The following is a 26,621-nucleotide window of genomic DNA, read 5'->3' as shown; positions in this document are numbered from 1 at the left end:
AACACAAGAGTAAAACACACCTCAAAATACATGAGAGTGGGAAAAAAGGCTCATACTCAAAATCCAGAAAAGTTGCTAGAGGTATCGAAGGTGAAGGGAATTAGCACATTTATGAGAATTCTCCCTAACATGGGGTATAAAGAGAGGGGGATTCTACCTGGCATTTGTAAAGCCCAAGCAGGCAATCAATTCTATTAACTCGCACAAACTGAGGTACACTGTGGTTGGGAGTGGCTGGATCCTTGCTAGAAGTCATCATTCCGCTGTTCTCAAATCAAGTTCAGTTTTATTCAGGAACTCGAAAATGTCATAAAAGCAATTATTACTATAGCCTCTCCTCAATAGATGTGATTAACCGTTTAACAGATAATAATGAAAGAATGTGGCTATCACTGTCACTAGACTATACGTTCCTATGTGTCTCATGAGTTAACATGTTCATGTCTTTGATCATACAAAAGACCCAAGCTGTATGAGATGTACAGCAATTAGGTATTCAACATTGGGCATTTGGAGTTCCACATTCAGGATATGGATTGAAGTTGACAAATGCACCCCCAAGTAAGCAGTGTAGGAAGGAAACTCTACTCATTGGAGCTCTACAAAAAAGTACCATCCCAGAGACCTGCACCATAGAGAGTCATAGACAACGCCCTAAATGGTAGATCTCCAGGATGGATCTACTTAATATGAACCCTGGGGCAACTCTAAAGGGTGCCACAGAAGCCTTGGTCATCCTAACAGTCTATGATATATGATATGATAGGTTATTTATGACGCACCTAATACCCAGAGGTTTCTAAGTGCGGACCCTGGGATCGAACCTGTGTTGCTCTGTGCTGTCTTGTTTCCAAGGCGAACGTGCTGCCACTGAGCTATCCTGCCGAGACAATCAATATGTCCTCTACATTGAGCATTTTTAGAAAACCTAAAGCCTAAATAATCACAGCACTTACATCTTGGACTTGGGAGACCATATGTAAATAAAATTATTAGTTTGCATGTACCATTAAAGTACATTGTCCATATTTTTCGTGTATTCACCCTTAAGGACCTGCTTTGCAATAAAATGGACATTCCCATTCATTAATTTTTGAAGGGCAGTTTGCGTTTTCAGCAATAAAACCACAGCATCAACATTAAGCAAATCCGGTAGGCGGATCTGTGCAATACTGAAACATTGCAGCAAGGATCAAATATGGTCTGCAGGGTTTGCTGACCCCCCCCCCCACCACCCTTTACTGAGGCATAATGGGATTAAGGTTGTGTCTCCACCCCATTACTATTCAGTCTGCATATTAATCAGGTTATGGAAGTCCTGCATGTGGTTTCCCAAGATGGGTATATGGCAACCAAGGGGTGCATTTCAGTGTCTCTTTGCAGAGAATATGGTGCTTCTGTGCTTCTAGCCAGAATGATGATGGCCTTATGGGCATTTCATGATATTTCTCTTTGCACTAACCTCTGATATCAAAATTCCTGGCACATCGAAGGAAAACTGGGGAAGTCTGGGGAACAGATTGCTCCTGATGATGAAGTTAATCCTCCTACAACAGGTCACCTGAATATTACTTTTGGATCTGCTCTAGCAACGAGGGAGTAGTCCGTCTAGGCAGTCATGACTCTTCAGCAACAGGCAAAGGGAGCGCTTTGCTTTTTCTGGCAACATGGGAGGCAATGCGGTTTAAGAGGTGCTACAGGTTTTTTCCTAAAGCAGTTGTAGGCTTGGTAAAGCTGCAGGGGTCAGGGCTATACACCTGCACCCTGAACTGGCAGCACACCAGAAGCGATACTGCAGGCAGAGATGTGCTAACCCCTATCTTGGACTAGTTGGGGCTATCTCCAATTAGGCTATGTGGGAAGATTAGTGAGAAAGACAACATTGGCCATTATCAGAAGGTCCTTGTGGACCACTGTATACTAGTAAGGGAAACTCAGTCCTATGGCTGAATTGGATTAAGAAATTACTCATCATTTTATGGCTGGAGGAGGCTTGGCTCACTCCAGCCTTAATGAAAAAAAGCCCTTTTCTGGAATAAGCTAGGACATGGGCAAGTAGAAAGAGTGGCCTTTCCCAGAAGCTCCAGAAGTTCATTGTAACGCTCACCTGATTCTCGCAGAGGCGCCGGTCTTGACTGGGCGACTACCGTATCTTCAAAGGTGATGTGCAGCACCCGATTGGCTCTTTGGGCTGGACCTCTGTGCCCTGTATGCCTGACGTGCAGAGTAAGATGTCTGCAGATAGAACATACGGGGTTAATGAACTGGGGTTATTGGGGTGTCCCTATCTCTTTCCTCTTCTCCTCTCCTGTAGACCCCCACAGGTTAACGCTCTCACCTTAGGTAAGTGAATGCCAAGCTCTCCATCTGCCTCGGGGCAGGGTGCTGTAGCCAGGTTCTTCACTGGATAGGTAGCGCAGGCCTCTTGACTTCAGAGGACTGCTGTCCGTCGTTTACTGCACGAACGGTAAGTTTCGAGTAACTCAAATGTCTTTAAAGTCTTTAATAATGATGTCTCTTGTTTTGCAGGGTTCCGGCGATGGCGGATGACAGGCTGAAGTGAGTTGAAGATGGAGCCCGTGTGATGAATAGAAGCGCCTGGAAGCACGTAAGTAAGCGCTTGTTGCCAGCTTCACAAAGCGCTCTAACTGTCTTTTTATTTTGCAGGTACAAGTTCGGAGCGGCTGCAGGGTGCCGGGATACCCACTGGGTTAGATGTGGAAAGGAGTAATGGCACGTGAGTATTAAAGTTCCCCAATGTCTTTAAACGCACCTTGTTTTGCCTTTCAGATGCGAGATGCAGCGCCGACGGCCTCCGGAGCGCGCGAAGAGTTGGTAAGCTTTTGTCTTTCAGATGCCGGAATGCAGTGTGAAGACCTCCGGAGCGCACGAAGAGTAGGTAAGCCTTTGCCTTTCAGATGCCGGAATGCTAACCTGTTCTTTCTTGTCTTTATAGGTGTTGCTGAAGACTGGATTCAGGATGGTAAGCCTTTTTCCTTAGGCCCAGGACCGGATGCAGAAGACACGATGAGCGTTCTGCTGCAGAGGGTGCAGAATAACGCAAAGCAAGATTCATCCACCGGGTGTGGTTTAAATAGCCTCCTGTAGTGCTTAGGTGTCTCCTTCCACAGCCACGCCTAAGTAAGAAAAGAGTTCCTGGTAAAAAAAAGAGTTCCTGCCTTCCAGAAGAGTTCCAGTGTTCTGAATCTAGGGAGTGGCTCCAGCCCCACCCAACAGGAAAAGTAGTTCCAAACAGAAGAGGATCAGAGGCTCAACTGGCAGGCAAGTAAGCAGCATGGTCTGCTGCAGGTAAGTCCACCCAAGCATTATGAGCCCGGCGCTTCCAGCGCTGGGACTGGGCATATTTATGAGCCTGGTGCCACTGGCGCCAGGACTGGGTCCAAAAGGTCCCAATTGGGACTGGTTGGCACTCGGAACCTGGGTTATGGATCTGCTTCCAAGGGAGTTGGGAAAACCCTGACCTTTTGGAAGCAGAGATCATGACATTCATGTGTCTTAGAAACAAATGAACAAGCATTTTTACATTCTCTACAGGATTAGAAGCAATATTGGGAACCGGTGAGCATTAATAATCTGTGGATGATGGGAATTTACTTCCCTTTTCAGTTAGGGAATTGGCATTCGTGATTGGGAGGCATACATAACTTAAAGCCCGTGGGTTCAATGGGGGGGTTATGGCAATATTGATTTGCGGTACCCCTTTCTGACACAAGTTTTGAATTCTATTATCGTCACTGTGCACATGCCAGAGAGCTGGACAACTGGTATTATTGTTTTGATTTATAAAAAGGGAAACAAATCCTGTGCGTCTTCTTACCATCCAATTACACTTCTAGATGGAACATCTAGCTTTTCTCAGGTATTTTATTGAAGAGACTGGAGGAATGGGTGACAGAACATGCCACCCTGTCAGACGCTCAACTGTTAATCAGTACCTTAACCTATATCTGATTTTGTCAAAACATGCCCTTCGTTTGTGATCTCCAGTTTATGTGGCCTTTATGGACCTAAGCTAAGCCTTTGACCATCTGGACAGGAGGATGCTTTGGGCAAATCATGGCGTGATGGGAATTCTGAGGCCCTTGATTCGGATGATGGCGGCTTTTCATACTGACTCACAGGTTCGGGTTTGTTATGGAAAAGGGGGATCCTATTAAGGTGGGGAGGGAGTCAGGCAGGGGTGCGTGCTTGAACCCCTCCTATTCAACCTTTATGTCAATTCTCTCTCATCTACCATAGAAGCGACAAGTGGCAACATACCCCACTGTGGGGAAGGATGGATGCCTGTATTAAGCCATACTGATGATGCAGTGCTGCTTGCTAAAACCCCAAAATCCCTTCAGACTTTGGTTGACAGATATGGTAATGATATGTCGTATCTAAGACTGAGCTACATGTACACAACACTTGATGTGTGCCTTATGAACGGTGTGTACATTCTATATTTCGAGGTTAGCATCTACACCTTACTGTAAAAATATTGATTTGACATGAATCACATAATGCATCTTTGAAATTTTACATATATATATAAATGATTTGAATTTTTTTTTGTTTTTATTCCAACATTATTCAACACTATACAATAATCCTCCTGCAAGAAATAAACCACATTTATAATAAAGCGTTAGAATGAAGTGCTTAAAATTCCCCCACAACTCAGGCTCAAGGTTAATTTCTATTCTGAATAAGAAGCAACCTATCTGTTCAAAATCATTAGTATTTCAGGAGTTTTGGGGGGAATTTTTGCAATTATGTTTTGTCATGGATTATTTGTATTTTTAAAAATAGTACGAACAATGGCTGTATTGTATTTATTGATATTTGTTGAACTGTATCTATTGTCAGCTGCATAGCATTTTAATAGGATCTAAACTCTTTAAATGCACTGAAATGGTCATCCCTCTGTGCCTTTTGAAACAGGTGCAGGGGAGGCGCAAACTTGACCCGGTCCGTTTTTTGGGGGGAGAATTGTAAACCGCAGCTGCGTTACTTGCATTCTCATCCCCCAAACAGGGCTTAAAAATGCATTTTAGTTCTCTGACATTTCCCCAAAATGGGCCCTTAAAAGTGGTTGTTGGGAGCTGTCATACCTTAGTGTCGGAATTTATGTAACGGGCAACACATCTGTGTGCTATTGTCCATCCAGCCCCTCCTAAAGTGCACAGGTCACATTGAGAATGCAGCTGACCATTTTTTTTAAATTTAAGTTTATTGAAGTTTTCATAACAAGTCAAAGTCAATACAGGTAGTCATTAGGAGCATTTCGAGACCATGTACATTTAACTAATACCCTCCCCCCCACAACTTATACACAGAATATTCAGAACAATTTCCGCCCCACCACCTCCCCCTATAGAACAGTGTTTCCACTTGCTTTATATGTCTTGCACAGATCCAATGATTATGATTAATGTGTAGTGTTTACATTGTGCAATCAACAGTGGGCGTGGTTGCCTCCTTGAGTCCTTTTTGAAACTATCACAGTGGTCTCCTCTGGTGGGACAGTTGCCTTGTTTCCACTATTTGGGCGGGCTTGGATGTCCAGTCCCCTTCCCTTTGAACATCATCAGGTCCGTGGCATGTATTTATTCACAAAACTCCCCACATTAGGTCATATTGCATAGATTTCGCATGTACGCCTGCAGTGATCTTTTCCATTACGCAGATGTTGGTGGCCACATTGACCCATTCCCCCGTCCTCGGTACACTCTTGGATTTCCACTTCATTACCAGGGTGGCTCAAGCCGCCAACAAAAGTGGGGCTGCCAGACCTGTGATCCTTCTGCATTCATCCTCACATTTTTCAAACCCAAATACAATTAAGAGGGGGTCAGCTACTCGTTGAATCCCATCAAAGTCTCTGATCCACCCTAAGACCTCGTCCCAGAAGAAACTAATACGGGGACAGCTCCATCACATGTGCCAGTAATTTGCCGTCTCTCCACATTCACGCCAGCATGGAGGCCCATTGACTGGAACATTTGGGACAGTCTGTGCGGGTCATATTGCCACCTATGTAATAGTTTGATGGCATGAAGTTTACATTGACTGACTATCGAGGCCTGAGAGGCAGCCCTGCACATTTTTCCCCACATGTCCAGATCAATTTCATCACCAAAGTCTTCCTCCCATCTATTCTTCAAGTGCAAGGTGGATCCCTTCCCGGCCACAACCAGTTCTCGATATATGACGGATATCAGGCCTTTCATTTCAGTTCTAGAGTTTAGCAATTTTTCGAATGGGGTGAGGTCCCTACTGATCTCATCTCTCCACTTTTTCCTTGTCAGATACCTTTGAGCTGCAAGAATTGAAAGACGGAAAGGGGTCCCAACCCCAGGGCTTCCTCTAATTCTGAGATTGTAATAAAGGAGCCGTCTTTCCAAAGCTGGCCCACTCTCTCCAAGCCTGCCTCATACCAGGAGTGAAATCTTTCCAGGTTGGGGATGTCCTCTCTGATGCCCAGAGCCCATAAGTGACTCAGAGGGGACGGCCACGTAGTGATCTTGTGCATGCCGCTCCTTTCCCTCTATATTTCCCCATATGGTCCCCAGTATCAGATGATCCCTTAGTCTCTGAAGCAATTTGTTCCTCGGTACCCAAAGCCATTCAGAGACTGTTGGTGGGGCTAGGTAGTAGTTGTCTAGTTCAACCCATTGGGGTTCTTTGTGATTTCTCAAATGAGGGCTCAGAATTCTTAACTGGGGGCCTCATAGTACTTCCTCAGGTCTGGTAGACCTACCCCACCTTTATCTTTGGGCAATGTTAGGGTCTCATAGGCTACCCTTGCCTTCTTCCCCTACCACAGGAACCTCAACATCGCCCTTTTAACCTCATCGAAGAAGTGCTTCAGCATTCGGATAGGGAGCATCTGAAATGGGTAAAGGAATCGAGGGAGACATACCATCTTAACTGCATTAAGCCTCCCTAACCATGATATCGTAGGTTTCTCCCACCTTGCCAAATCAGCGTGGCATCTCAATAGAAGGGGGGGGGGGGGGAGTTGGCCTCATACAATTTGTTAAGGTCCTTGTGACGTTTATTCCAAGGTATTTCAATGTGCCTTTCTTGATCGTAAGACCTAACGGGGAGAACCTTTCTATATCCTCTTGTGTGAGTTTGTGTGGGGGGAATAGAATGGACTTGGCTCTATTTATTTTGAAACTCGAGAGCTTGCCGTATTCTTCAATTAGATGGACCGCTCTGGGTATGGATGATGTGGGATTTGCAAGAGCAGGTCGTCAGCATATAGGGCCACCTTATATTCCTTCCCAATCATCTGGAGTCCCTCCACCTGGTGGTCGTTCCTCAATTTCTGGGCTAGGGGCTCCAAGGAGAGTGCGAAGAGTATCGCTGAAAGGGGGCATCCCTGTCATGTTCCCCTACGTAATTCAAACCAGCTGGAGTATTCGCCATTTACAAACACAGAGGCTTTGGGAGACGTATACACTACTTGGATCCGTTTCCTAAATTTCAGCCCGCCATCAGAAAGCCCCATTCAACCCTGTCAAAGGCCTTCTCTGCGTCCACCGAAAGGAGGGCAGGGTCGTTGCTCAATTTTCACAACTCATTAATCAGGTGTAGGGCCTTTTGCATGGTGTCCGCTCCCTGTCTGCCCAGTATGAATCCACTTGGTCGGTATTTGTCAGACGGGGCATGAGCATTTCCAACCGCGCGGCAAGGACTCTAGTATAAATCTTAGCATCTATGTTTAACAAGGATATGGGACGGTAAGAACCACACTGCTTGGGGTCCCGGCCCTCTCTGGGAATCATCGAGATGAGGGCTTGGAAAAAGGAGTCATGGGCCATACCGGTATCGAGAATCTCGTTTAATGAGTTCCACTACGAATGGGAGGAGTGGGGAGAGAAAGGACTTGTAAAACCCAGCAGTATATCCATCCTCACCAGGGGCTTTCCCTAGTGATATAACCTCTTAACTGCAGCCTTGATTTCTTCTGCCATTATAGGGGCCTCTAAATTGAGAGATTCATCATATGAAAGTTTCGGCATCTCAACTGAGGCTAGGTAACCATCCGTTCCCGATCATCTAGGGTCCACAACAGATTTATACAATGTCTCATAGAAGGTTGCGAAAGCTTCTGGGATATATCCATCTATTGCACTCTGAAGACTCCCCCTTCCTCCATTTGCCACTCCATTCCACCCATTGTTTCCTTAATCTGGCTGCTAACAACGCATCTGGCTTGTCCCCTTTTTCGTAAAACTTCTGCCTCAGAAATTGCAGTTTACGGCCTACTTGACCCTCCTCGAGGAGTCGGAGCCCTTCCCTTTTCCGTTTTGCCTCCAAGATCTTATCCGCCCTTCCATCCCCACTTCCCCTTGCCTCCTCATCTAGTTGACTTATCTCTTTCCTAAGTTTGCCTTCTACCAGGGTTCTCTCCCTCTTCTTGTTAGCACCCTCTCTGATTAGAATACCCCGCCATGTTGCCTTCACCGCCTCCCACACCGTCATTTTGGAGACTTCTCCTGTATTATAAAGTATTCTTTGATCTCGCTTTCCATCACCGTCTTAAAGACAGGGTCTTTCCAGAGAAATTAGTTATACCTCCATCGTTCTCCTTTGCTAGGTAGACTTTCCTAGTGCATGTCAACCGTGACCAGGTCGTGGTCAGACCAGGTGACCGGTACTATGTCTGATCTCATCTCTGCATCCTTTAGTTCCTCAGATAGGAATGTGTAATCAATTCTAGTGAACATGTTATGGGGGGCAGAATAGAAGGTGTAGCCCGTTTCCCCAGGGTGGAGCCCCCGCCATGCATCTCGGAACCTGTAGAGGTCTATCATGTCCATGACCCCTGTGCGACCCCCATTGACTGGTCCCGTGCATTGGGGTTGCCTGCTCTCCTGTCCAGTCTAGGGTCCGCCCATAAGTTGAAGTCTCCTCCGAGGAGGACATGTCCCATTGCTTCTAACATAATTTTGGGAATCGTCTTGGTGAGGAATCGGGACTGTCCCGATTTGGGGGAGTACACAGTAGAAAACGTGATGGACACCTTTATGAAACCTGTCACTAGCAGTGCTCGTCCTTCAACATCAGCCCATATCTTGGTGACCGTGAAGTCTAATCCCTTTCTTATAAGTATTCCAACTCCCCCCTTCCTCAGAGGCCCAGACCCCAGTACTGTGTCCCCATTCGCATGCTCAGAATCTTTCGCTCCTCCGCACGGGCATACTTAGTTTCTTGTAGGAGTAGGACACAGAGTCCTGCTCTGCAAAATTCCCTACATACCCAGGACCTTTTGGTCGGTGAGTTCAGACCTTTGACGTTTAGTGTCCCTACCCTGAGGAGACCTCTCCTCTCCGAGTCCGAATAACCTGCCATTTGTTTTAGTGTGCATCAAGTGACTCCTCCATGGGGGTCGGCAACCAGATGCACAGTGGAACACCCGCATACTCACAAGTGTATAGGGTAACAATGATCCTGCTCTCACCCCTTCCAGGGTATGTGCAGTCTGAGACTCTTGGGACTATGGGACAAGTGCCCCCAGGACGATCATGTTCCAGGTAACAGGGGAGGATTTCTACGGCGGGACCGTCGTGCCAACCGTTCACCCCATGGCAATGTGTATCTGTGGGCGCTTGGGCCTTCACATTTGAGTGATTTGTGGCTTTTAGGAGACATATTACATTATCAGGCATGGTCAATCCTCTACCTCAGGCAAGGCGTTCCCTCTTTGATATTTCCTTGAGCCAGGTATACACTTCCTCCTTGGGCGCACCACTGTCTCTCCCCTTTTCCCTCCTCTCCCTGATCTCTCCCTTCTTCACGGCTGTCCAATAATTCAGCTATGCAGTTCTTGATGTCTTTTTCAGACCTCATCCGCTCCTTTTTGCCCTCAAGATCGAATGAGAGGGAGAATGGGTAGCCCCATCCGTAGCATATTCTGCGCTCTTTCAACCATTTTGTGGGGGGGGGTGCACAGCTGCCTCAGGGTGTGAGTCAGGGAAGACAAATCTTGAAAGATGGTCACTCGTGCCTTGCTGAGGGCGACCGGCCCACTGCGTTTAGCCTTCTCCAAGATTCTGGCCCTGTCCCGGTAGTTAGCGAAGCTTGCCAGAATGGATCCAGGTCCACCTGCTGGTCCTCCCGCTCTGTGTATTCTTTCCGTTTTTGGTTCATCGATCACTTCGCCCTCGAATAGGAGCTTCATTATGTCATGAAGCGTCTTTTTGATGTCCCCTTCAGACTCGCCTTCTTTTTCCGGGATGCCAAAAAAGCATACTTTTGTTGTGTCTCACGAGTTTCTAAATCATCCATCTTAAGACAGAATTCTTCCTCTCTTTGTTCTATTTCGGCAATCCTGTGGTCCATTTGCGGCTCAAGGAATTTTCCCAAGTTTGATTATTCTCAACACCTTCAAGTCTCTCTTCCATCTTGTCCATCCGTTGCGTCATCTTGTCGATTTTCCCTCCTATGTTGGCCCCCATGCTCTTGATTTCATTCAATAAGGCTGCAACATCTCCTTTGGTGGCTGCCGCCTCAGCTCCTGAGGTTGCCATGGTTGTATCTTGGAGAGTAAACTAATTTCGCTAGTTTCAGCTTCATGTACATGGACTTAGGGACAGGCCCTCCGGCTGGCATTTGAGCTCACTAATGTGTAGCAGGGGGTATGGCCATTCTTCCTTGTATCAGGGATGGGGCCTCGTTTATCTATAAGGCGTTTCACGCCCCAATGGAGGGCGCACACCACGGACCAGTGTGAAGGTCCCGCTTATGTAGAGCTAATGTGTCCAGGTTACAGGGCCGATCTTGTTAACTCACTGGGATGTGCTCCACTGGGGTGTGTACTCTGTGGGCAAGGGACATGAGGTAACAGTTTGTGGCAAGTTCCTGTTCATAGGCACCCAGTCATGTGCCCAGTTGTCTTCGGCTCAATTTCGTGGTTGTTAGATCGTTCCCGGCTGGGGTCTGGGAGATGTTTTGGCTTGGGAAGAATTCACTCAGTCTGGAGCTGCAGCCAAGCTAGGAGCACAAGTTAACAATTTAAAAAGCGCCAGTCACCCAAGTGCGGGCAAGAGTTGATTAGGATGATAGACCGGATGCCTCACAGGGTTCCAGGCAGCTGTTCAGGCGGCAGAACATGAGCCTTACCACTGATGTGTATTACCTTGTGGTGGTACGGGATAGATCTGCTGTCTCCGGAACATTAACTGGGGGCCCAATCCCTCGCCCCCCGTATCTACTGTTTGCTGAGGCAGCTGCCGGCGCAGGGCTCCCTGAAAGAGTTTGTTGTTTAGAAGAGAGCAGCCAGACCTTTCATGTGGGGAGGGAGGCCCATCTGAGAGGGTGATGGGCCAGGATTTATTGGTCACCCTCTGTGAAACTGGGGTCCCACAATGGTCTTATTGAGATGACGCCCGGTTCTCAGTGTTCCATGTAGGCTTAGATACGGGGTTCCGGCTCGTGATGTGTCAGGTGACGGGCAGCAGTTGTCAGAAGGCCTTGGATCCTCTTTAGGCGTGGAGGGGAGAATAAATCAGCAAGTTCTCACACTGTGGTGGCAATATTTAGGCTAGTTGGTCCCTCGTCTGGGATCAGCTGTGAATCTCATATGCTGATGTGAGGCAGTGAGTGTCTGGGTGAGCAGGACCTGTCGATCCACTCTCGCTATTTACATGCAGAGTTTTAGCTTTCTGGCCTCATTTGTTCAGGAGATCCTAGCGAGACAGTGCCCACCCTGCTGTTGTCAGTGCCCCCGGCTCCACTAATGGGCGTGTGAGACCAATTGGGCTCTGTTGTTGTTTCGGGTTTGTTGGGTGCGGGGAGTGTTTGGTCTCATCACAGACACTTCGAAATGCACTTCTCCAGTTACCAAGTGCCGGCATTAGGGAGTACACAGAACCGTCTGCCGGCAAGGGTGGAGCTTCTGACGGTCCGCGCCTACAGTGGGGCCGGTATCTGTTAAGACCGAGGCGGCTTGCACCTCTCCAGGGCGCGGTGCGGCGTCCCACTCCGGAGTGGAATCGGGGGTCTCAGTGTCTCCTGGGTCTCGGGCCGCCTTCGGTTTATTCAGGGCACTGGGATCAGGGTTGGTGCAGCTGGCATCCCTGAGTCAGGGAGACATGGCCGTAGTGGATGGAAGGATCAGGATTACCAGCAATGTCGGATCTGCAGTGGGTCTCCAGATGCACACTGTGGCCCGCTGAGGATCGCCAGGACACAGACCGCCAGAGGCCCGGTCCCCGGCGGAGAACGCAGGTGTCTTCGTGAGCGTTCTGGATTGAGGCTGTATCTGATGAAGGTGTCCTTGCGTCTCTAGTCGTCTCCACGGAAGGGGGCATCCACCAGCTAAGCGCTGCCGTCCCAACAAGGCGTGTGCTGCGCCACAGCCTCCGGACGTGTCGTGTAGCGATGCCTTATGAGTCCACCGGGCAAACAGTTTGGGTCGGGGTGGACACTGGGGCTGCTCACCTTCGTTATCCGCATCCGAGGGGAACCAGAAGCAGGTGCTCGATCTCCCTGAACAGGCTTGCGTGGTCGCTCCTCCTCCAACCCTTGCAGTTCACGGGCTGCTCTTACTTTCACTCGTGGTTCTCCAGGCCGTCTTCACTGAGCGCCAGGGTTCAGTGCCTTGGTTCTGCACTATTCCTTTTCCGATTTTCATTTTTTTTACCACTTTGTGGGGGATAAGTTCTGGGTCGGCTGCGCTCCACTTTCACCAAGGTGGGAGTCATCCAGTGGGGGCTCAGGCCACTTTTTGGGACCACTTGGTTCGGAGCTCACACAGAGGCAGACTCCATCAGTGCAGCCCCCTGGTGGCCGATACCTGACCATTTTTTAACACAGCGCCAAAGAAACAACTGCATTCTCTGCGCTTTTGTTTGCGCTGCTTTTAGAGAATATGGCCCAAAGTATGCAAGTGTAGTGCAAACACCAGTGGGGTGAGGGTTCTGGAGTGCTCTTGTGGCCCATGAAGAACTGCACTAAGGTTTAAAATGTCCTCAAGAGTGAAGTTGTCAAGCGAATGATCAGACAACTTCTTAGATGAAAAAGATCAATCATAGCCATAAGGTTAAACACTTTAATCTTGTATCTTCATTTCTGTTGGTTAGTTATGTCCAAATCGACCTAAATATCAGCAAGTTTAAGCAAGGATGTTGACACTTTGAGCGAATGTCAAGGAATTCTTTACACAAAGCAACAGATTCCTTTGTGACATTTTTACTGAAACCGGCCATAAGAGTATTGAGACAGCTACACAATAACACATGTATTAAATAGTGGGATCTTGCTTCTTTCTGCTTAGTATGACTCACACTTGGCTTTCACGGAACGTATGTGCTTTCTCTAATACTTAAAATGCTTTATTGCATTATGGAAGCCACCACACACGCCATGTCAAGAGATAACTTAGCTTTTGGCCAGTTCCTGCGCCTGAAGCTTAATAGTAGCACTAGGGAATCTTATGAAATTGGAGCCAACACATTAATTAATAAACTAGTGTGTTGTGGCTATCCCCGGATACTGGTAAAATATTCAGCTAAAACAAGCCTTTAACAACAACAGAGAAGCACTACTGGAACAGAAGACTATGGTCAGCAAGAACAAGAAAGAGAGCCCACTACTATAAATGACCATCTACAGCAATCTGTCGTATAAAATCAAAGGGATTATCAACATAAACTGGATGTGATGACTAAAAACATGTACATTTCATTACTAGCTTTAAAAAAAAGCACCAATATCCATAACATTCTCATGAAAAATGACATTGGCTCAGATAGAAGGATTGAAACCCAACAAAGGACCTTGTGGGGTCTACCACAGGTTGTTGGGATATCATCCTTGTGGAAACTATGATGTGCCCTCAGACCAAGAAAATCCTATCTGCAGATATGGGGCTAACACATGAGTGGCTACTTAGAGTAAATACCCACTGTAAAACCGAGAATGTTGTTTACCTGATCACTTGTCCAGGTCCGTCCATTTACATTGGTAAAACCAACCCAAAGTGTAAGACAAGCATGATAGAACATCAGAGTTGCATAAAAAACGAAATTGAATTGGCATTTTTAGTCAAACATGTTATGGAAAAAGGTCACACTTATGAATTTTGAATGGATTATTATGATGGAAGTCAGAGGTAAATCCCACGAGGATGTCAATAAAAAATAGTTGAACTTGGAAAAAAATCTAATTTCATGACTAAAAGTCATAGTAGAGGCCTGAACGAGAAAATCGAATTGCTCAATGTGATCGAATACGCACCTCCTATGAGATACTTTTTTGTCTTGAAAGATTGGAATGTCTGTGAGATCTGTTGATTTATTGATGTTGTTATAACAATGCAATATTCTAAAAAGGACAACAGAAACATGCAATTGATTCAGGTTGGATAGACAAACTGTTATCATGGTGGCAGTTTATTTGTATCTGTATTTGCTGTCATGAAATGTTATGCTATGGTGTTTTGATATACATACTATGCAAATTGTTCCATTATTGGGCCATGTAGAATTCTCAAGGAACATTTCAGTGACAATAATACATGTTGTGGGTAAGCGCACAGAAGAATTTTTAGGACACTCCCTTGTGGCATTGTACACATGGTCTGTCCACTATATTAATAACATTTGGAAGACATGTTTTCCCAACATTAAGAGTGTACCATTGTGATTCTTTATAGGTCCAAGCCAAAATGTTTCCATGTGGGATTCTGGAGATGAAAGTATACTGTAAAATGGTGGTTCTGCAGTCATAAATGTTCTAATGAAATACTGTGCTGTTGTGGTTGATGTACTGATTTGGTCAATTACCCATCCTATATTAGACAGTGGAGGAGGCACACACAACAGTTCTATGTACACCATTACTGGCAAGGAAGTTAAAAGTGCTGAGGGAACTAATGTGTGCCCTTGGGGAGGTGTTACTCTTTTCCTATGCCCCCCATGTAGGAATATATGTATAGATGTTTTTGTAAGCGATTCCTACATGGGCTTACCTCTTTAAATGATAGCAACCTCTTTAAATGATAGCAATGTTTAAGGAACTGCTCACATTTATAATAAATGCAAGCACTGTACCGCAATATTCCATATTAGTGTCAATGGAAACGGCTTCCACGTTACATTTGGACATTATTTATGGGTGCAACAGGTCTGTTTATTTTACAGGATGCCAGCGGGACACTGGTGATGCCATCACACAACGTGATGATGCCACAATGTGCTTTTAACGCAGCAGCCATTTTGATTTCAGCCATAAGGCTGTGATTAAACCAGAAGACTAGGGGCAAGGTAAGAGAGGTTAACAAATGTGTTTTTGTCATATTGGTAGGGTTAAGCCTCCTTCAATAGCTGCTTAGATTACCCATATTTCTTGGATGCCTTACAGGGTCCCCCAGGTACACTTATAGTATCTATAACTGCAGAGAGTCCAATTCGAGTGTAATAATTTGGAATATTCTCCCCTTTGAATAGAAGTGAGATTGGGACTATAATAGATGTGGCACAATACTATTTTTGACATCTCTTATTGTTGTAGAGTTGGTGGCCGTGTACTTACGGTACTCAGCCTAAAAGCTCATAATTTGGGATACAGGAGGACTCCCCTTATTCCACAACTAAGTGCCATTTCTTACTGTACCTAAAGGAGTAGGACAGAGTCAGCAGTATTGGAAACACATCAGTACATCTTGCATTGCTGATTATTGCCTTCTCATTATTATTTATAGCCAGTGCTGGTGCACTGTTGAGCGTTGAAGTACTTTTGAGAGACAAAGTGTAGTATATTAAAGGGAACGCTCCAGCAAGCCGTTGAGATAAGAGTGGAGCCCTTATGAAAAAGTAAGTGGGTCTGACATAATTTGACAACTGTAAAGTTTGTTTCTTTTACCTTTTTAGGTTAACAAGAGGAAGATAGGCTGGTACTTCCCAAACCAGGAAATCAGCAAACAGCAACACAGGTGGTTGCAGGTGGTTTTAAGATGTCTATACAGCAACACCACCCAGGTATATTATGATTGAGTATATCTATATACCCTTGGGGAAAGCTTTAAATGTGAGGGCTAACAATAAGGCCAGTATAGTGTTCTAAAAATATGTGTCTTTATCCCAGTAGGAATCCTCAGCAAGAACAGGGTGATAGAGGATTGCTAAAAGCGGCCAGCCACCGTCCGATACACACAAGTGGATTCATAGTGCACATGATGATGTCCGGCAGATTTGAGTCACAAAAGGACAGAAACTTGTATAAGTTGGCCTAGAAGCACAGTGTGATAAGTGTGTCTAGTAATGTCATGATCTCTGCTTCCAAAAGATCAGGACTTGCCCGACTCCCTTGGAAGCAGACCCATAACCCCGGTTCCGAGTGCCAGCCAGTCCCAATTGGGACCTTTTGGACCCTGTCCTGGCGCCAGTGGCACCAGGCTCATAAAGATGCCCAGTCCCAGCGCTGGAAGCGCCGGGCTCATAATGCTTGGGTGGACTTACCTGCAGCAGACCATGCTGCTTACTTACCTAACAGTTGAACCCCTGCTCCTCTTCTGTTTGGGACTACTTTTCCTGTTGGGTGGGGCAGGAGCCACTCCCTAGGTTCAGAACACTGGAACTCTTCTGGAAAGCAGGAACTCTTTTCTTAGGCGTGGCTGTGGAAGGAGACACCTAAGCACTACAGGAGGCTATTTAAACCACACCCGTTGGATGAATCTTGCTTTGCGTTATTCTGCATTCTCTGCAGCAGAACGCTCATTGTGTCTTCTGCTTCTGATCCTGGGCCTAAGGGAACAAAGGCTTACCATCCTGGAATCCAGTCTTCAGCAGCACCTGTAAAGACAAAGAAAGAACAGGTTAGCACTACGGTCTTCAGTGGCAGCGCATCTCTTACCTGGTCCATCGGCTGTCACCAACGCCTCGCGCTGCATTCCGGCATCTGAAAGACAAAGGCTTACCTACTCTTCGAATGCTCCGGAGGTCTTCGCACTGCATTCCGGTATCTGAAAGACAAAAGCTTACCAGCTCTTCGCACGCTCCGGAGGCCTTCGGCGCTGCATCCCGCATCTGAAAGACAAAAGAAGGTGCGTTTAAAGACATTGGGCAACTTTATTACTCACGTGCCATTACTCCTTCCCACGCCGAATCCAGTGGGTATTCCAGCACCCTTCAGCTTCTCTAAAGCTCCGAACTTGTACCTGCAAGATAAAAGGGACAGTTAGTGCGCATCGTGAAGCAGGCTACAAGCGCTTACTTACGTGCTTCCAGGCGCTTCTATTCCTCACGCGGGTTCGATCCTCAACTCTCATCAGCCCGCCATCGCCGGAACCCTGCAAAACAAGAGATATCATTACAAAAGACTGTTAAGACATTTGAAGTGCCCAGAACTTACCGTTCGTGCAGTTAACGACGGACAGCAGTCCTCTGAGGTCAAGAGGCCTGCACCCTTATCCAGTGAAGAAACTGGTTACGGCACCCTGCCCCCGAGGCAGATGGAGAGCTTGGCGTTCACTTACCTAAGACATCTTACTCTTCGAGTCAGACATACAGTGCACAGAGGTCCAGCCCAAAGAGCCAACCGTGTGTTACACATCACCTTTGAAGATACGGCATTCACCCAGTCAAGACCGGCGCCTCTGCAGGAATCAGGTGAGCGTTACAAGTAAATCCACGCTAGTGCCTACCAGATCATTGAGATACTGGATAAAAATATATGTTCATTGTGTATTTTCGTGTAAATGTACATATAGTGTACTTGATGTTCAGGTTTTATGCATGAATTTTAGTATTTTATGCTATTATTTTTGTATGTAGGTAAAATGAAATATCTGTGTAACAAAATTGTGAAACATTATTGATACATTGGTTGTGAATGGGAGGTCTATTATTTGCTTAAGACCACCCCTAGGAAATTGGTAAGGTGAACACAAATGACACTCACTACTGTACCTTCCTTTGGGTTGTGTAATATATAGTTGCCCCATGAAGTACAAAGGTGGGTTATTCTCCTGTGGGATCGGCTGTTGTGTGATTGGTGTCCAAGCTAACAACTGGCATCATTATGTCTAGAAAGAGTACAGAACCTCACATTTAAATGTCTGCGTCAGATAACTATTAGGTAGAGTAGATGGTGGAGAATTCTCAGATTGCCTTTTTCATTCCCATTCTTGGAAGTCCTGTGACTTTGAAGATACCAGCTGTTTTTAATGGCAACATTTTGTTTCACTAATGCATTCATATGAAAATAAACGATTCTAAATGTTAAGAAAATTGTACTTAATTGTAGCTGCAGAGTCAAATCAGAACTGGAGATTCACAAATGATTGCTGTTCTGAATTTGGCTTTCAAACAATAGGCACATTCTGAGGTCAAAAATGGCATTGCAGGTGTTCAGAAGCAATTTCAAAGTGTACAAAATGGCTGCCAGAAAGAAAAATTGGCAAATTACATTCCCAATGTATAGAAATAAATGTACCTATAGTGCTGAGACAGAGATACTCACAAGGTCAGATAACATTTTGTTATGAGGAATGAAAGGTAGTGAAAAAAGACATTGAAAAATGAAAAAGAAAAACAGAATGATTGTATCTTGACAACAAACCACAACACATCCCAGACATGTATAGATGCTCTGTAAACATGTACATTTGAAACTTTCAAAATATTTGAAAAGTAAAAATAATTTTGGAATGCACAATATGTATCAATTTCTTGTTCAATCCAGGTATAGATGCATTCAAGGAAATGCCTTTTCATACCATATAATACTTTATTTTCTGCAAGATGTCATCATTGGTCATGATGAGTTCTTTTGCGGTTGTTCCATCTGCAATGTTGGCAAGTATACATAGTGTCTGAAGAGGAAACAAAATGGAAAACAACATGTTTTTTTTTGCAGGCAGAACTTATTAATACTATGGAAACATTAACAAAATCATATGGGATTTACACCTCGCATTATTCTTGGTATGCTAGTAGTACTAGTTTGGAACATCACATTAAATTACTTCTTTGAAAATTAAACATAATTGCAAAAGAATTCTGAGTTAGGCAAAATGAGAATGGGAAACATTGTGCACCCATAGACATTTGGCTTGAAAATCCCTATGCAGCTTCATAGAGAGGATGAGGAGCAGATTTCTGTGTTTTTTACGCTTACTATGAGAAGATGGGCTAAGTCTTTATGTACATGCACTTGTTGACAAGTGGTAACCAAGTCAATCATATAGGCAGCAAAGGAAGCCTCTTGAGATGTTCTGTATTGACTGTCGACAACTAAGGAACAAGTTACTTACCTGTAACTGTTGTTCTCCAGCATGGGTCTGGCATGGATTCACATGCTCATGAATATTCCCCGTCGTCAGGCTGGGAATCCTCGGTAAAGAAAAAATCAGTTTCTGTTTTGTTTCTGAATTGTCTTTCTACTAGTAACCAATCACTGGTCTCTGGGTCTTACTGCCCCCAGCCAATGACTGCCCTCTACCTAAGCCCCTCCTCCGGCAGCCATCTTCAGATTTGGTAGCACGGAAAGTGGCAGTAGGACCAAGTGAAGAGCCGCAGCGGGGTAGGAGGGAGGGTTTGCATGTAAATCCATGCCAGACCCATTCTGGAGAACAACAGTTACACAGGTAAGTAACCTTTTTCTTCTCCAGCATGGGGTCTGGCATGGATTCACATGCTCATGAATATAAGAATACATAGCAGTACACACATGCACAACCACAGGAGGTGGCAAGGCTCAACATTAAGCATTTCATCAACTCAACATTAAGAAACTCTTACCTCCTCACCAGGCCCACCTTCAGGTGAACAAGTTGCGCAGCACTGCCTGGCCGACCCTCGACTCCTCCCTGGAATCCCAGTCGACGCAGTAGAATCTCGTGAAGGTGTGCGTCGACTTCCACGTAGCAGCCCTGCAGATGTCCAGCAGGGGTACGCCAGACAAGAAAGCCGTGGTAGCAGCGATCGCTCTGGTCGAGTGGGCCCTCGGACGGCCGGGCAACGGTCGGTTTGCCAACCGGTGACAGTGCATGATGCAGCCGGAGAGCCATCTGGAAATGGAAGCCTTTGAGAGGGCCTTCTCTTGGTTCACAGGTCCAAAGTTCACAAACAGTTGTGATGTCTTCCGAAGGCTCTTCGTGCGGTCAACGTAGAACTTCAGCGCTCTAGCTACATCAAGCGAGTGCAAAGTCCTCTCAGCCGGCGACGGGAAGAAAACAGGTAACACCAAGGGCTCGTTGAGGTGGAAGTCCGATGGCACCTTGGGCATAAAGAAGGGGTGCGTCCTTAGCACCACCCTCGTCTCGTGAAAAGTCAGGTATTGAGGTTTACAGGAAAGGGTATGGATCTCTCCCACTCGTGCGGAGGTGATGGCCACAAGAAACGCAGTCTTCCACGAGAGGAACTTCAACAGCGCCGAATGCAGAGGCTCGAATGGCGGCCCCATGAGCCTGCTCAGCACCACGTTGAGCTCCCACGCCGGGGCTGGAGCCTTCACCGGCGGGAATGATCGGAACAATCCTTTCATAAACTCCTTCACCAGACGATGGGACCACAGAGATGATCGTCCTGGAGTTCTGGTGTAGCGGGAGATCGCCGCTAGATGTAACTTGATGGAGGCATGGGCTAGCCCTGCCTTGGCCAGCGACAGTAGGTACGGCAGCACATGGGGGGCCTTAATCCGTAGAGGATTAATCTTCTGTGCACGGCACCAGACAGAGAATCTCTTCCACTTATGTTCATAGCACTTGAGAGTCGAGGACGCCCTGGCCTTTGCAAGCACCTCCTTGCAGTCCGCCGGGATATCGTACCCTCCAAGCTCTAGTGCTGCAGGAACCAGACCTGCAAGTTCTGCGACCCCGGGTCGTTGTGGAGGATGGCGCCTCCTTCTCTGGCGAGGAGATCCATGTCTGTCGGCAGTTTGACTGGGGGGGACGCCGACATGTCCAGAAGGGCCGGGAACCAGATCTGTCTCGTCCACGCCAGTGCGACAATGATCATCCTGCACCGGGACCGTCTGAGTTGGTTGATGAGTCGCAGCAGCAACGGTGGGAATGCATACAGGAACAGGCAGTCCTAGGGGAATGAGAAGGCATCGCCCATGCTCCCCGGCTGGGGAAACCTGCTGGCGAACCTCCGACACTTGGTGTTCGTCGCCATCGCGAATAGATCGATCTGGGGATTGCCCCATCATTGGAAAAGCAGATCCACTTGATCCTGTCGTAGTTCCCACTCGTGGCACGAGCGCAGCTCCCTGCTGAGTGAGTCGGCGATGGTGTTCTTTATTCCTGCTAGGTGGAAGGGTACCAGAAACAACCTTTGGGCGACGGCCCAGTGCCACAGATCCTGCGCCTCCTTGGATAGGGCTGGGGATCTGGTACCTCCCTGCTTCCGGATGTAGAACATCGTGGTGGTGTTGTCGGTGAAGATCCTCACCACCTTGCCCTAGAGGGATGGAAGGAACGACCTGAGGGCCCAGAACACGGCCCAGAGCTCCAGTACGTTGATATGGAGAGACCTCTCCTCTGGGAGCCAAAGGCCTCTTGCGTGGAGTTCTCCGGTGTGCGCTCCCCATCCCTCCTGGGAGGCGTCTGTCGTCACCGTCTCCAGGTCATTCCCTGGGTCTTGAAGTGCATACCCGCCGCCAGAAGCGCGCGGGTGCCCCACCACCTGATCGCTTGGCGGAAGGTCTCGTTGAGCGAGATCCTGTCTTCCAAGTTGCCCGTCGCTTGCATCCAACGGGTGCCGAGGTACTCTTGCAGTGGCCACATCCGCAGTCTGCACAGGCGCACTAGGAAGATGCACAAGGACATCATGCCGAGAAGGGACTTTATGGACCTCACCGTGGCCACGTCCATAGTCAACAGCCGCTGCACCTTTCCTGTGATGGCCTTCGTCCTTTCCTCCGACGGGGAGGCCAGTCACGCTACTGTGTCGAGCTTGGCTCCCAGAAACAGTGCGACCTGCGACGGACCAAGGTGGGATTTGGTGAAGTTAATGGAGAATCTCAGATCTGTGAGCAGCTGGACGGTCTTTGCTCTGTGCCCGACGGCGAGATCCCTCGTCTTTGCTCGGATGAGCCAACTGTCCAGGTAGGGATAGATGTGGAACCCCTGCAGGTGCAGCCGCGCCACCACTGGTGCTAGGCACTTGGTGAATACCCTGGGTGCCGACTTCAGTACGGAGGGAAGGGCCTTGAATTGGTAGTGCCGTCCTTGGACTACGAATCTGAGAAACTTTCGGTGTTCTTTTAGAATGGGGATGTGAAAGTAGGCATCCTCCAAGTCCAGCGACGATATGAAGTCGCCTTCCTCCAGCTGTCCCAGCACGTGCTGGAGGGTGACCATCCGGAACTTCTGGGCCTTAATGTACTTGTTTAAACGACGAAGGTCCAGGATGGGTCGCCAACTGCCGGTCTTCTTTCTTACGATTAAGTATCGAGAGTATACTCCGGAGCCCCGAAGCCTCTTTGGGACGAGCTCGATGGCTCCTTTCTTCAGCATCGCCCTTCCAGCAGCAGTTGTGGGATGGGGTTTTCCTTCCTGGCCACGGGTGGAATGCGGGGGCACTTCTTTAAAAACTTGAGTGTGCCCGCGGGCCAGGGCATCCATCACCCAACTGTCGGTGGAGATGGACTCCCACACGCTGACGAACTTCGCCAGCCGGCCTCCCACCTGGGTGTGCAGGTGGGGGCCCGACGCTACGGCTGGTTCAGCCCTGCTTGGCAGCGGCCTTGCCGCCTTGACCTCCTTGGCGACAACGAGCTCCTCCTGACTTGCCACATCCTCTGTAGGCCTCCTGCGATGAGGAGCGGGCCGCCTGGCGGTACGTCGAGGAGCCGCCGCCGAATCCTTTGGAGGCACCTTGCTTGCCTACGGAGTTCCGAAAGGGAAGCTGTCGTTGCTGCGAAACCCCCAAGGCCCGGGCCGTCTCCGTGTCGGCCTTGATGGCCTACAGTGATTCATCCACTGCCTTGCCAAACAGGTTATTCCCGTCGAAGGGCATGTCCAAAACTCTGGTTTGCACGTCCTGGCGGAAATCGGTCGCCTTAAGCCAACCACACCGTCGAAGACAAATACCGTTGCCCAACTGATGGAAACCGGTGTCAGCAATGTCTGTGGCCACCGTTATGGCATGGTCCGACGCCACCTCGCCTTCCTGCAAGATCTCCAGGGCCTCCGCCCTCTTGTCATCCGGGAGGAAGTCCAGCAGAGGATCTTAACCCAAAGCTCCCTTTCATAGTGGGCCTCAATCGCTAGGGCGTTGGCTACTTTAATCGTCGTCGGCGCCGACGAGGTGATCCGTCGTCCCATGGCGTCCAGTTTCTTCCCCTCGCCGTCCAGGGGGGGGGGGGTTGAAGTCGAAGCCGTATCCCCCGCCGCCTTGTTCTTGGCCGCCGCCGAGACCACCGAATCCAGGGTCAGCTGCGCCCTAAGGCACAGAGGGGCAGAATCCGGGACCCGGTACTTCTTCTCGTATAGGTCTCTCTTGGCAGGGGTCGTGGACGGGTTCTTCAGGAGCAACAGCCCCTCGTCCCAGATGTCGTCCAGTAACGGGACCTAGAGGACCGTCTTCCTTTTGGCCTCACGCCATTGATAGAGGAAACCTTCTTTCTTCTGTTCCTCGGGGCAGAGCTCGAAGAGCTTGGATGCCCTTGCAATCATGGCGTGAAAGGAGCCAATTTCGTCAGGCGGGGAGCACCGAGGGGGTGGTGATGGAAGGCCCATCCCATCATCACCACCATCGTCATCCGTCGTGGCCGTCTCTGTACCCGTGTCCTCCCTAGGATCAGGGGAAGGAGATGAAGGCTGTGATGGCCGCGAAGGCTAGGGGTGGGCTCTCCTTCCGCTTGCTTGGAGGGCTCCCCGACGGGCCAAGCTCCGCTGGATCGTCCGTTGGGGGTAAGGGCAACCTCGTCCTTATCTCCGTACATAAAGCCTGGATCGCCATTAACATGGATCCCGAGTTGTCCCGTGGCTCGGGTACCGGCTGCGATGGGCGCGACGGTTGGGGAGTGGAATCCTCCGCATCCACGGGAACCTCATCGGCACCGCCGTCGCTCTCTTCGTCCACCTCGTCGGGATCCCTCCCGTGGGACTGGACCTCCTCGAACTTCTTGTTGAGGATCTTCACAACTTCAGCCAGCTTCTCTTCAGAGGCTGTATCCGTGTCCGTGATGGCCACGGCCCCCCCCCCTCTTTTTCCACTGGGGTTCTCACGGGGGTCTTATTGATGGGCTGAAAAGAGGATTCTCTCTGCGGTGGCAGGGAAACTCTGGGCCCCGAGGTCGCCTCCACTGGGGGAGCCTCCACAGGCTTCGCCAGGGCCGCCACGACTCCCTCGATAGAGACCTTAGCTGGGAGAATCAAGGCCTTCACGACTTTTGGCGCGCTTGAGGCCTTCACCTTGGGAGGAGGGTCACCGCCTCGCTCCCCCTAAGGCTGCTTCCGTCGGGATCGACCGGGGCTTCTCCAGAAGCTTACCCGGGTTCTCTGATTTTCTCTTCCCCGAGCCAGAGCGTTGGCTCGGGGATGATGGTGTCGGTGAAAGTGCACCCTTCCTGGCAGCCGAGGAGCCGGACCATTCGGCGCTCCCGGTGCCCGTGGACCCGCGGTACTTAGCCTTCTGTTGGGCCCCCGTCGCCGGGGTGCCCTCAAAGGAATTAGAAGACCACTCGAACCTCTTCTTTTTCTCACCTACCGCTGGGCTCTTCCCTTCCAGCCAGTTGGTGAGGCGGATCCGCCGATCCCTCATGGTCCGTTCCGACATGTTCTTGCAAAACGCACAGTCCTTCTCCACGTGCGTTTTGTCTTCGTGAATGCAGTAGATGCATCTAGAAGGCTCGTCCTCCTTGAACACATTCTGCAATCCGCATCCAGGGCAGTTCCTGAACAGCTTGGATCCGGGCATCGAGCTTCCTTTGTCCTGGGCCCTGTCCTGGGCCATGTCCACGGGGTAGGCATCAAGGTCTTCTGGAATCCTCCAAGAAGTGTAACTCAACGAAAACATCACCCTTGAGGTCCCCGTTGATCGGAAGTAGAAACGGTGGAGCTTGTGGCTCGACTGACTGAAAAAATTAGATTAAACTCTTTGAAAAATCACAAAACGCAGTAAAAGCTCGATAGCTATAGCACGAGGTCTCCCAACACTTGAACGTGCGGTAAAAATCTGAAGATGGCTGCCAGAGGAGGGGCTTAGGTAGAGGGCAGTCATTGGCTGGCGGCAGTATGACCCAGAGACCAGTGATTGGTTACTAGTAGAAAGACAGTTCAGAAACGAAACAAACTGATTTTTTCTTTACCGAGGATTCCCAGCCGGACGACGGGGAATATTCATGAGCATGTGAATCCATGCCAGACCCCATGCTGGAGAAAGGTAGAAATAGGTACCCGCTGGACATGCCCGGAGAGGAACTTCTTAGCCGGAGCGGTTTGTGTTTGCAATCGGCAAGACCTGCTGCTCATGTACGCTCTAGCTGTTTGTGTTATCTCTTTGGGATTTCCGCCAAACACAGAAAAAAGCATGCAAGGTACACTTAGCTCCCTCATCGTTAATGCACATTCACTTTTTATTTCTCAATAATTAATTGATGTAATAAAATAATGTAACGATTAAGGAGTGTGTGGGTGGGTGTTCAGAATATCGTCGTACAGAGATTATTGAATAAAACACTGAACTCTCATTCGCAGATAGAGGTTTGCCAAGCAACACAAGTGGAGGTGAGCAGAGAATGTGATCAAGAAGTTCCTGTTATTTCCAACTTGCTGTATCAGGATGGTTGTAGCAACCTGTTTGGGTGAGAGTGGGTGATCCTTGTAGGAATCGGATTAAGATTGTGCACACTGTTTACATCAAAACTGGTACCAGCATGGCTGCACAGTTCCTATGATCTGTGACAATAGAAGGGTCACCAGGTGGAAAACCACAACACAATGAATCATGACCCTCGATTTTAGAGGTATTGGCGGTTGCAGGTGAGGGAAAAAGATCTGAGCTTAACCATACAATTTACATAGTGCGGACCACAAACTGAATTCTAACTTGGCGCTTGATAATAGGTGTTAATATTACGTATCTCAATGGTACTCTATCTTTCAAACTTTGAAATTTAAAGGGCTGAGAACCTCCGACTGCAGGTTTCATGCAGATGTCGGAGCAAGCACTTACCGAAAAGGCCACCATAATATGGAACAATGTTAAATCCAATAATCAACACCTTGGCGAAAGGCACACAACCAAAGAAGGGAGGATCAAGATACTGAAATCATCGTACAAAGCCACCTTTGTGCAACACCCCCTGATAAACAGTGCTCTTATTGGACCAGATAGAGTATCATAAAGACAGACCTGATGCAACAGAAAATGTTCCTAAAGTGAAGTGATTAGTGAATGTGCAGCTTCACTTCCCTTGTGTTTTGGCCATCGGTATGGGAAAACGATCAGTACTGGGAAACGGAGAGAGGGGGAGAGAGGGAGAGAGAGGGAGACAGAGAGAGACACAGAGAGAGAAAGAGAGAGAGAGAGAGAGAGAGAGAGAGAGAGAGACAGACAGACCGACAGACAGACAGAGACAGACTGTCTAGTCCCAGGAAATCTAGGTGTGGGGCAAATGTGAAACCAGTAGTTGTCCCTGATTGGACAATTACT

At 48.2% G+C, this 26,621-nt stretch overlaps 1 protein-coding gene across 7 annotated transcripts in view; it reads right to left on the bottom strand.

The window, feature by feature from the left end:
* ARMC8 (armadillo repeat containing 8) overlaps positions 1 to 26,621 on the bottom strand; it is a 1,620,024-nt gene that overhangs the window by 178,040 nt on the left and 1,415,363 nt on the right. For all 7 annotated transcript variants that reach the window (XM_069615827.1, XM_069615825.1, XM_069615821.1 and 4 more), the window contains one exon: positions 18,734 to 18,829. In XM_069615827.1, the coding sequence (XP_069471928.1) occupies positions 18,734 to 18,829 (96 nt within the window). The remainder of the gene's footprint in view (positions 1 to 18,733; positions 18,830 to 26,621) is intronic.

Source organism: Ambystoma mexicanum, chromosome 9 (genome assembly GCF_040938575.1).
Source record: "Ambystoma mexicanum isolate Mex_15411 chromosome 9, UKY_AmexF1_1, whole genome shotgun sequence".
Lineage (NCBI taxonomy): Eukaryota > Metazoa > Chordata > Amphibia > Caudata > Ambystomatidae > Ambystoma > Ambystoma mexicanum.
Note: the sequence above shows the minus strand (reverse complement) of the source record. Positions and strands in the feature narration are given on the sequence as shown.